Source organism: Maylandia zebra, linkage group LG7, assembly GCF_041146795.1.
Source record: "Maylandia zebra isolate NMK-2024a linkage group LG7, Mzebra_GT3a, whole genome shotgun sequence".
NCBI lineage: Eukaryota > Metazoa > Chordata > Actinopteri > Cichliformes > Cichlidae > Maylandia > Maylandia zebra.
Genome location: NC_135173.1, coordinates 57,586,049 through 57,598,253, shown reverse-complemented (window position 1 = coordinate 57,598,253; position 12,205 = coordinate 57,586,049). Strand labels below are relative to the sequence as shown.

The window sequence follows — 12,205 nt, the reverse complement described above, 5'->3', positions numbered from 1 at the left end:
GGAGGGCAATCGTAACACACAGATTTGTGTGAAAAACCATAAAGAAGACAAATTCAAATCGTGAATTGAAATATAAGTCTTTCCTTGGAGACACACATACATACCCCTTCCATTGGCGCTATGAGCAAGTCATAAAGGGCCCGCAGAGGAGGTTTGCCAGTGTTACTTGGTCTGAAGAGGGGAGAAGATAAGCCGTCCTTTACTGGAGATACAGTGGTACTGTACAGACTCGTCATGCTCTGACAGCTTCTATTAGAGGCAGAAATACACAAGAAATGTAATACACTCCAACATATAGTTATCCTGTTTGAAAACAGCTATGAACCTATAATCATGATGATGTTATAGTCATGCAGCTCTATGAAGCTCTACTTAAGCACTGGTGATATTAACTGAATGGTAATGTTAGCTTGCTAACTTGCTCATCAGGATTTTGAGTAATGTGTTATAGTTTAACATTTCCTTTTTTGTCACAATGAACAGAAGTTTTGCAAATTCAAGTAACTATAAAAACATATTTGCAATGTTTTTGTTTCCCTTCAAGTTCCTATGCATACAGCTTCTTACAAGTTAAATGTATCTAATCCTATGAAGACCTTTGTATTATGACTGCAACTGCAATATTTTGTGCCCATATTTTGTATCATGATGATCTGTTTAGTTTCCAATTAGATCCGATTTTTCACTGCATCTTTCAAAATGTTTTAAATGTTTAAATTATTCGTTGTGTAGCAACACCTTGTAGAGTTTGTGTTATGTTTAAATGTAGTGGGAAAAAAAAGTTGTGAAAAATGGACTTCTCATAGTTGTAGATTTCTGTTTAAATACTGTATTATTGAGTTATTCTTGGTCATTTTGGACTTATGTCAGGTTCACTTCCTGTCGTTATCATTTGTCCCTTCTTAGTAATCGTCTGGGGTACTGACTTGATTCGAATTTGTCTTGCCTGTGTCCAGTTATCCAGCCAGCCTTCCCAATGTACAGTATACATGCACACCTCCTGTCCGTTAGTTCACACTTCATAGACTGTCCTGTTTTCTTTGGAGCCAAGTGATCCAGCAGTTTCTTGTGGTCCTTGTTTATGACCTTTTGCTATGATTCATGAACTTGGTTATTCTTTACCTGTTTTATTTTCCCCATTGCCTGTCTATCATCTGTTTTGGAATTAAAATTAGAACTTTGGGCTTTTTCTTTTTCTTGTTTTGCATTTTTGGTTAGCCACTAGTTAGCTTTTAGTTTGGCCAAATCTCTCAATGTAAGATAAATTGAAAAAAGCTTGTTGCTAATAATGTAGTAGAGGAGATGCAACTAGTACCAACTCACTATGCAGTGAAGTTAAGTAAAGTCAGAGCTAAACCTAAAGTAGCACCCTCTGGACATATAGCCAATATACTCTCGCAGTTTACAAGAACTCTGAGTCAAACCTGTTGAAGAGATTATTTCTGGACACCATGTGGAGATAGCCTGTAGGGTCTGTGGCAGAGATGAGTTTTTTGTTCAGCTCCTCAAACTGCTGCTCCAACAGATCTCCAGCTTCACTCTCTGTCTCACTACTTGAGAAGACTCTGCAAAATGGCAATAGAGACAGTGATACATAATTGTTCTATTATACAGCATTGTCTAAAGATTGCAACCAAAATGCTAGGTGCATGCATATATCTCTAACAGTGTCAACTCAAAAGCATAAGTATGGTCAAACATTCTGTTTACAAGCAGAAGCCAATCAAAAGAAGGCAGGCTTAAAAAGAGGGCGGTCTTAAAGGGAGAGAAGAAAGTAGTTTGTTTCAGACTGATGAATGAACTGACAATCTTAGGAAAATGTACAAAAGGAAGAAACAAGTAGTAATTAATTACTGGAGCAGTATGTGATAGAGCGATGACTTGGAATTAAAATAACTTTTTATGGAATCCTCTGGCTGTAGATTTTACACACTCAGGAAGGTAATAGCAGTTTCTGATACCTGGATACATGCTAAAGGGCAGTAAAGTGCTACTAGTGGTTTGGAAAACATTTTTATGCTGTGTATCTGCAAAAACTTGTCATGCTTAGATGAGTGGGACTCATAATAAACCACACACAACAGCGTGAATCACCACAATATCAACACACACACACACACACACACACACACACACACACACACACACACACACACACACACACACACACACACACACACACACACACACACACACACACACACACACCAGAAGTAGTGAATCTGCTGGCTGCAGTGACTCCACTGCAGTGGTTTTCACAGTAAGTTGAGATGCAGTTTGTATGGGGGAACATTTGCTGGCACAACACATGGTAGTGATTTACAAAGTCATCCAGCTATGCCAACCAAGGCCTGAGAGTTGTGGGCAGTATAATTGAGAATAGAGAAAACTGGCAGGAGAGAGCAGGAAAAAAGGAAGACAGACACAAAGCATGCGTCTTCTCTATCATGTTTTGCTCACTTTTGTTTAAATGAGAGAAGGTTCACCTACAATCTATTCCAAAAGTTTGTACAGAACTTCATGGAAATCTTGGATTGCCCGATTAACTCTAAGCCTCAAATGTCAAACACATGGTAAGCCTACAAAAAAAGTCAATGTCTCCAAAGTCAGTCTGACTCTTTCTTTGTATAAAATGTAATTGGAGTCCATCAAGCTAATGTCAAGACAAATCATCCAAAGCCTCAAATATTAACCATGCTAGCCCCAGACAGAAAAGTCATATCTCTACAATAACTGAGATTTATCTTCTGTAGACAATGACATGTACCACATTACCATAGGGTGACTTAATAACAATGATCTTAAAAACAGTTCCACAGTTTAGCACACCAATGAAACAATTTTGACCAGATTAGAGGTTTTTCATTATTTTTTTTATGCCTGTGTTTTCTGGGCTGACAGTCTTTCTCTTGGATACTGCTAGACTCTGCCTGGAAGCCTATCCTTTCTTCAGATATGTAAAATGTACTATACACAGAGGGAAATACAGATTGAAAATGCATCTATAGTGATTAATAACATATTTACCATAGTTGTTAAGCTCAACACAACTGGTCAACCACGTAATTTTTCTTTGTATGTGTGCTAGTAGTCAGACAGGGATTTAAGACATGTCACAAAACTTTGAACATCAGCCTCGTGGAAAGGCTTAAACATATGCTCATGAGACCATGAAATATCTGCATTACGCTCCATTAACCTGTTTAATGGAATAAAGTTGTCACTGTCAGCTACAAAGTTATGTCAGCAGTATGAGGCATAAAGAAAATACTTCATTGAGTTAAAAGGTGCTGGTAACAATCATTCACTGGCATCTATCAAAGGTGGCACTACCTGTTATAATGACTATCCACTCCCAGAGCCTCTCTAGCATTGTGGATGTATTGCTCCAGAGAAAGGGAACCTCCAACAGCTCCTTCTCCACTTTGTGGGCTCCCACTACCATCCTTGAACTCAGACACCTCCAGTCCTGCTTCTCCAAGATACACCTCATTAAACTTCACGATACCTGTAACATTTCAGGAAAAACATAAGCAGGTTACAGCACTATGTGTGTGCCCATTTGTCAGCATGTGTGTGTGTGTGTGTGTGGCAGTATGTAGTGCAGACACTAAATGGTGCTTCCGTCGTTGTTTCTTAAGGGTCCCCTTAGAGGAAAAGCCATGCAGCCAAAGAGTGATCATCTTTGCAGTATAAATTTCCTCAAATGTCATATCTGATATATGTAGATATAAGTGACATTTCAGCCTGCAGGTAGCCCTGGAGGAAAGACTGCAAAAAGTGTTCACCCTTTGAAGAGAATTAGTGGTATATGTCACCCTAGCATTACAAAGACCTTAAGGATGATCGTCTCAGTCAAGACCCTTTTTGGTTTTGTCTCACAGAACTTAAATGAATTCCCACTGAAGTCATGACAACATCACTACATCTCAGTATCCCATGCCACAGCAGTTATGAAAACTCATAGTACAACACAGATAGTACAACTCTGTTTTTTTTATACCAAAGATATAATCCCTGCTTTTTTTTTTTTTAACATTTATACATGCTCTTATGCCTTCCCATCCCATTGGAATGGGTGTAGGACGGGTGGTAGAGTGTGTGTGATAATTATAAAAGCTGCATGCATGCAGTGCTTTAAGTAATCAATAAGCCTTGAAAAGTGCATATAGATCCAGTCCATTACAGACTACTGTAGTCATATTACTTAAATGTTATTGATGACTAAACTGAAAAGTTCTTCAGGCCCATGGAAACATGAATCCCTTTCTACAACAGCTGTGTTAAGACCAATTCCAAATGATTTTGCAAACCTGAATTTCATACTTCTCATTAAAGCATTACTTAATCATGATTATTGACTTAATTGGAAGTGGACACCAGTATCAGTACATTTATAATTATGCACCTATTAATCCCTTTAAAAATATGGGACATTTTATTTACAACTATTTTAGAAAAAAAGCACAGAAATATCTGAACGTCTTTTCTCATCTCCAAACTCTCAGTAACGGAGGGACGGAACATGGTCCACTCTGACTCAGTGTCTCCAGCCTCACTTAGTGTGCTGTAAAAGTTCTGCTGGAGGTGGGAGTAGAAGATCTCACAGACCAGGGCCTCTGCCAGACACTCCCACTGCATCGTCACTACACATCTGGGGACATCAGGCCTGTCCAGCATCATCCCCATCACACGTGAGACCTGATCCAACTCAGTACCAAGTAGTGATCGCTTGAATGCTCTGATATTATCTTTACCCGAGTATCCAAGACATGTGGACAGAGATCTGATAATATAATTACGAAATCAATCATGAACTTGCATACTAGAGCATCCTGTGTTAAGTGTACTAATGGACACCATTATACTCAAACCAGGTGTTCAGGACAGACCAGTCCTTGGGTTACATTGAGTAGGCCATTTCTTTCAATGTACTCCAGTATAACAGTGGAGTCCCCAGCAGATACAGGGACTCTAAGGAAGCCAGGCACACTGAACTGTTGGAAGGTGCAAGAAAGAAACAATCCTATCCCCTAAGGAAAACCTGAGCGTACAGGCACCAAGCGACAAGTATGCAAATATACCCATTTCTTCTCACCATCTATCACTGAGGGTAGCCTCATGCATCAGCTTAGGCTACTTGAATCACAAAGTGCAGAGGATTAGTAAGGAGGTAGTGAGGGTAACTATGAAGAGGATGAAGAGTGGAAAGGGTTAGAGGCAGGATGGAGTGGCTGGAGATGTGTGTCAGGCAGAAAGAAAAGGTTTATAGGAGGATAGTGAGGCCTGCTATAATGTATGGCTTGCAGACAGTAGCACTTACAAAAAGACATGGGGCAGAGGTCAAGCTGACTAAATTTAAGATGTTAAGATTTTAACTGGTAGTGACCAGGATGGACAACATTACAAATGAGTACATCAGAGAGACAGCTCAGGTTGAGCAGTTTGGAGAGAGGGAAGGTTGGAATGGTTGGACATGTGAAGAGGAGGAATAGTGGATATATTGGATAAATGACTTTGAAGATGGAGCTGCCAGGAAGACCACAGAGGTAGATCACTGGAGAGGTTTAATATTGTCACGTAAGAGGTCTGAGTATAGAAGATGATGGTAGGAATAGGGTGAGATGGAGATAGCTAAAGGGAGCAGCCTCAGGCTCCTTCCCAACCAGAAAAGTGATGCTCCATGTTCCTAAAGGCAACTTTGTCAGCCTACGACTCTGAATCTGAATGAAAAAAGCATCTTCAGTAATTTTATAAAACCGATCAGCTTAAGTTTGTGTAAGCGTGGCAGTGAACCTGTGCTTGGAGATATTAGCCAGCTGTACAGAAAGCCTTCTGCCAGAGAATAGTAGAGAACCATGGCCCTCTGACTGTTGACTGTTTCCAGGATGTGTTCTATGGTGACCGGGATGTAAGGGTCAGTGCTCGCTGCTTGCTGACTTCCTTTCTGGCGTTCCACTAGGAGATCAGCAAAGGCACGTGTGCGCCCTCGCTCAGCTATAGCTAGTGCCTCATCGTGCCGGCCTGAAAGAATAGGAACATGTGGAGCTGTGAGTTAAAAAGGAGCAGATCTGAAAGAGCAGACTCTTTATTCTGGTAGCATTGATAAAGAAATACAACTATCAGACATTAGGTGATAATTTGTGCCTTATTAACAGAGACCAATGTATAAGATGCAAAAATGAGAACAGCTAACATACAAAGTGATGTACAGTAATTTATGCCACAAAGAAACAACACAACAGGTCAAGAGGCCAGTTCTGTCACCTAAGCTGACGAGGACTCTCTGGAGAGCCTGGTACGAACTGGTTTGCAGATCAAACAGGGAGAGCTTGTAATCCATACTGTGCTGCATCTCATGACGAATTGCCTCAAATAGCATAGATGCTTTGTATAACTGGAACAAATATCAAATAAACATACATTGCAATGAGTACCAATCCACAAATATACAAACCATCCATTGTTCCAGTGTTCAACTGGATTTAGACTGTGAAGACATTTTTATACTCTTCACACCTTTTAATGTGTCTCCATGGTTTGTTGTAAATCACCTGCATTTGTTATTCGTTAACAACTTTTGTATTTATTTTTTGTGTATTGTGTGATCTAAATGGCCAGGCTTTATTTCAAACCTGTTTGAGCATATAGGTACAGTGCTGGCCACTGGGTGGCAGTATATATGCACAGCAAGAGTTGGGAGTGTTTTGGCTCACTTTTCACCATGAAACGGAGAAGCAAAGTTATTATAATTGTGCATTTTCTAATAGCTAAAAAAATATTTTCAGTTTTTGCTTTCATTTTATTTACAGCATAGTTCTTTAAAACAGTTTTAAATGAAGATTATGTTATGATATGTTTAATGTTTGTCATTATGTTAGTTTTAATACATTCAGAACCTTACAATAACAATACAGCAAGAAAAACAAATGACACACAGTCACAGATTGTATTCATAGGTAGTCCTATATTCAAAACATCACACAGATATATTCCATTTTGATAGAATGCATTTAGTTATGTTATATTTATCAATTTTTAATAATACATTTTTTAACCTGTTACTGTTACAGACAGTAACTCTCTTCTCTTTTCCTTGTTGCTTAACTTGCAGTTCTAGTTATAGAAAGAAACTAAGAAATAAACATTAAATTGTTTAAAAAATTGTCTTTAGTGTTAAATGACAAAATCTGATTTGGCACCATTACCATGAAGAACTGAAGGCGGTGTTAGTTTTAAATTATATTAACTGTCATGGTTCCTGGTTGCTGGCCCAAGGTTTTTGCGTTTTCAGAATGTTTTGCGGTTTTCTTGTTTGGATTATCTTTCTATTATAGTTCAGTTCTCTTTCTCTTGGTCTTTAGGTTTATTTTGGGTTAAGATAAGACTTCTGTTTGAGTTCCATAAGCTTCTGTTTATGCTCTACTTTCCTAGTGCCTCTGAGTTTTATTTATTTTCCTAGTTAATGGTTTCTTGTTTAATTATGTTAATTCCCTTTCGTGTCCTAGTTTCATCTCTGTGTCTTGTTCTCAGTGTCTCCTGGAAGTCATTCTTCTCTCCCTCTTTAACGCTCTGTCTCTACAGTCGTGTCCCTGACAAAACCCTGACAGTTCTGTCAAGTTCATATATTTTAGTCTGGGTCTCAGTGTTTGTTACTTCCTGTTTCATTTAATAGTCCGTTATCCCATGTGCATAATGTTTAGTTTTGCCTCCTCATTAGTCAGATTCAGTTCAGCTGCGTTCCCATGTGTCTCCATTTCCCCTAATCAACAGCCTGTGTATTAATTGTATGTCTCCCCTTGTCTTTAGTCATGTTCTCCCTCAAGCTGTGTGCTCTGTGCGGTCCATGGTCTGGGTTGTCTGAGTGATGAAATAACCAAATTATAATCAAAAATGTCACTCACATATTCCATTTTGATAGAATGCATTTAGTTAGGTAGCATTCTCTTACTTCTAGCTGAGTATTTATACAAAGGGTCATTTATTTACTTCTTTAACCCATTACTGTGTGTACTCAGACTGTAACTCCCTCGCCCGTTTTCCCTCTCTCCCTCAGATTTGTGTTATGTATTTTAAATTTCTTAAGTTCAGCAATAAAGCAGCCTTTTGAGTTTATGTCTTATCTTCAGAATCCCGTGTTTGTGTCCAAAACCTGCCTGCCGTACAGCAAACCTGACACTGACAGTCATTTAATATCTTTTAAAAGTTTATATAATAAAAACTATGCAAATTCAACAATAATACCAGGTATTAATAAGACATAGTAATGCAGTAGAGAAAATTATTATCTGTCATAGATCAAAACAGTCTTAAGCAGTATTCTACACTTCTACACTGGATTTCTCACTTATGCAAACAAAGCTGGGAAACAAAGAATAATGAGGAAAAACCAAAGCTCTCTGTTAGCCTGTTAGTTACTGTTAGGCATTAGTAAAACTTTTCTTTGAAGTGGCTCTAACGCTGGACTCTAACACTTGGTGAATAAACTCTCATATGATGTGAGACTGTAACTCAACTGTTTGTCTGAGGGAAAGCATGACTTTAAAAACACTCGTGGCTAACATTAGCTGGCATAATTTGGAGGCATAATGGCATAATGTGGAAGATATAATTGCACATTATTCTATGTATATTTATGAGTATGATATCCCTTTTTCTATTAAATAATCTAATAAAATCACCGGCTGTATCTTTAATTATTTATAGAACAAAAAGAGGGGTACACCCATTCACACTCACATTCACATATATGGCCAATTTAGAGCCACCAATCAATTTAATACATATGTCTTTGGGTTGTGGAAGGAAGCAAGTTCACCCAGAGAGAACCCACACGGGCACAAGGAAAACATGCAAACTCCACACAGAAAGGCACCAGCTACCTAGCAGGTTCAAACCAGTAACTTCATGCTGTGAGACAAGTAAGTTAATTTGTAAAATATGGTTCCTATTGCTCCCATATTGGTTTGAGTCTATAAAGACAGTATAGAAGGGTTTGCTTTATGGTTCATAAATTGTAATTGACAATTTGCTTTTTCAGTTGGATCTGCCCTGTGCTCATGGTGCCTATTTTCAGATGGCAAGGTAGAAAATGGTTCCTTGAGGTTTCACAAGATTTAACAATGTTTCTCTTAAATCTTAAATGCACACACACAAATTGCATCTTTGCAGTTGAGAACACATGCATAAATGCATACACATACACACCTGGTGCTGTGATTCCTCCAGGTTTCCACTGGCCCAAAGAGACAGGCCCAGGCGATGGCGTATCTTTGCTTCATCTTCTCTCCGACCTAACTGCTCTGCCAGACGCAGACCTAGGGAAACAGACAGCAGAAAAGATCAGACGCTAGTTCCAAGAGGCTGATACGAAAATCATCTCTTCCAAAGTCCTGGCACTTTGACGCTTGTGACAACTGTTGCTGTACTGAAGTGAATTCTTACTGACTCAGCCAGCAGCACTCACATTTGCCATTCCTTTTCTCCCACTGTTTCTTTTGTCTTTCTTAACCCTTGTTTTTTTATGCAGCTGATTCAAATTCAATTCAAAAGTCTTGAAACCTTCTCCTTCATCTCAGATATGTTTCATCTACTCCTGCTGCGAAGGCGCAGGCAGTCATAGCAAGTTGTATTTAGTTCTCATTAGGCTCTCAGATTGTGCAGAAGCTCATCAAATATCAAGTTTTCTTCACGCTTCTCTGCCTGTTTGTCTCTGTCTGGGCCAGTGATGGTCTGTGTGAGTATTGGTTGGGAAAGTTAATTGGAGACACACAAGTGATTTTTTTTTTTTACTCTGTCCTAACCTCAACTCTGAGCTGAAATTCTTTTTGCTTGTCGAGCTAATGATCAATTAAAATCCAGAGGATCTGTGAGCCAAGTGACAAAGCATGACTCTGTCTTAGAGGCTCGATGAAGCCTGGATGAGTTCATAAATTAACCCAGTCACTCATTTTAAGATCCATTACAATTAGACTGTATTTTAATTTTATCAGCCTTTTAATGTGCGCATGTCTTTTTAATAGGAAAGAGATCAAAATGGGATTATTTTCAACAAGGTTGATGAGACACAAATATGTGTTCCAAAGAGAAGTCTAGTTAGAGATGTAGTTAAATCAAACAGGATTATCGACAACAACCTGCCTGAAGGAAACCACACTCCAGGGTACACAGCTGAGCACTGATCCTGTATTAGCCTGTGTCAGACTCATAAATACCTTTCATGCTTCTTGAGGATTTCAAAAACACCTCGCAATGTTCTCAGTCTTAAACAACTCCGACTTTAAAGAAGATACTCACACGTAGATCAAAGTATGTGCTAAGAGCCAGAGCCTCCCTACATGGTCTCTGTACGACTGCAGGGGGAAAATGGTGACTAAGTTTTTGCTCGCTTTTCATCACAAGTTTGTGGATACATGTCAAAAATGTATAGTGCTTTTGAACACAGTGGAAAAGTTTAGATCAAAAATTCCTATCCTGCTGCTTTTGATTCAGATGTTGGTATCAAACAGTATGCTATATAACTGTTTCTTGTTGTTCTCAAAGCTTTGAAATTTAGTCTAGTGAACAGTGTTTCTGCACAAAAATTTCTCAATTGTTTTCTGTTCCTGGACACAAATGTAGAATGCTGGCATTATTTGGACTTTTGAGTTATGTTTTCACTTGCTGCTGGTTAGGTTAGGAAGCAAAACTACATATTTTTTTTGCTTGGTGGTAGACAGACTTGGTTAGGTTTAAGTAAGATTACGTGGATTAGCATTAGAGAAAAGAAAATTAATTGGTCAGGTTTAAACAATAGTCACACTTAGTTAAGGCCAGATAATAAAACTCCTGGCTTGGGCCTTTTTGTGTCCCGTTTATCAAACTATTAATAAGCACTTCAGCACTCACAATCATGTATTTATAATGTACTTAATATAAGATGGCAGTAAGAAAACATTTCTATCTTTCTTTCCTCGCAGTTTCTGGTTGTAACCCACAAAAAAGACAGACCTAGTCCCTAATGAACACAGACAGCAACAATCATTAATACCCACACATTAACAAAAGTAAGTACTTGTTCATAAACATACCTCATTCAAGCATAAAAACGAGATTAACCAGTGTTGTGTCTACATATATGAGAAAAAAAAAGCCGTTGCTGCAAAACACACACAGTTAGTTCCAGTTTCATTAGTTGAATATATGAAAAAGTAAAATATAGCACAGTTTGACAGACATAAAATATTAATTTTGCATCAACAAGGTGATTCCCAAAGAGCTAATAGCCAAAAACCTGGTATGTTTTAGCATGGTGTCCAGTGTGTGTTAAAAACTTTTGAGAAAACTGGACCTCGATGAACTATTGCTTTCGTAGGTCCTTCATTCCGGCAGCTGACTGTACAATGCTCACACAAGATAAATACCTGCTAAAATATATATGTGTATATTATCACTCTAACTGCAGTTTAATAGATAAAATAAAAAAATCTCTGTGACATCTCTTCTAGTGTATTTTACTGTATATGGCAACCAGTTGTACATGGTACAAATCACTCTTGTATAGTATCTTGGCTTTAAAAAAAATATTATTCTCATTGATTTTTCTGTTCCACTTTTTTCATCTATTCTTCCCGACCCTTTGCTTAACACACCAAGGGAGTTTCCCAAGTCTGGGATATAGGAAGTCTATCTTTGGTAGGATGCTAACTATCTAACTAGTTACCTAACTAGTTAGATAGTTAGCTAACTAACACCACCTGGGTCTGGGTGCAGTTCCCCCCTCCAGGGGCAAGGGTACCTAGACCCGGTTCGTAGAGTACACTTGGGGAGTGTGATCGTGTGTACAGCGTCTCTTTATGTCTGTCTCCACGTTGGTTGAGTGTGGAGTTAAGTGCATATGAGAGCATGAGGGTGGGAATGGATGTTTGTGTCTGTGTGTGCCCGTATGTCTGTGTCTATATGTCAGGTTGGGTATCAGACGCCACCTCTCTGGGGACATCTCAGGCCCTCCAAGGTTTGGAGGCCTTTCTCCCCCCACCACTTCCCCTGCCAGTGGCGGACTCCCTCAGGTGTCGGTGCGTTGGTGGTTCTTTGTGTCTGGGGATGGGCGTCCGGGTACACACCGGCTCACTCCTTGGCGGCCGCTTATCGGGGCTTGGAGCCTGGGGCTCGCTCGGGCCACTTCAGAGGTGGGGTGCCCCCGGCCTCTCGGCCTGGGGCTCGGTCA

The 12,205-nt window shown here is 39.2% G+C and overlaps 1 protein-coding gene across 2 annotated transcripts in view; it reads right to left on the bottom strand.

The window, feature by feature from the left end:
* The window catches only part of ttc28 (tetratricopeptide repeat domain 28), a 162,539-nt gene that overhangs the window by 12,176 nt on the left and 138,158 nt on the right, over window positions 1-12,205 (bottom strand). For both annotated transcript variants that reach the window (XM_024803208.2, XM_076886758.1), the window contains 6 exons: window positions 9,208-9,317; window positions 6,268-6,397; window positions 5,797-6,024; window positions 3,334-3,508; window positions 1,425-1,565; window positions 105-249 (listed from right to left, as the gene is read on the bottom strand). In XM_024803208.2, the coding sequence (XP_024658976.2) occupies window positions 105-249; window positions 1,425-1,565; window positions 3,334-3,508; window positions 5,797-6,024; window positions 6,268-6,397; window positions 9,208-9,317 (929 nt within the window). The remainder of the gene's footprint in view (window positions 1-104; window positions 250-1,424; window positions 1,566-3,333; window positions 3,509-5,796; window positions 6,025-6,267; window positions 6,398-9,207; window positions 9,318-12,205) is intronic.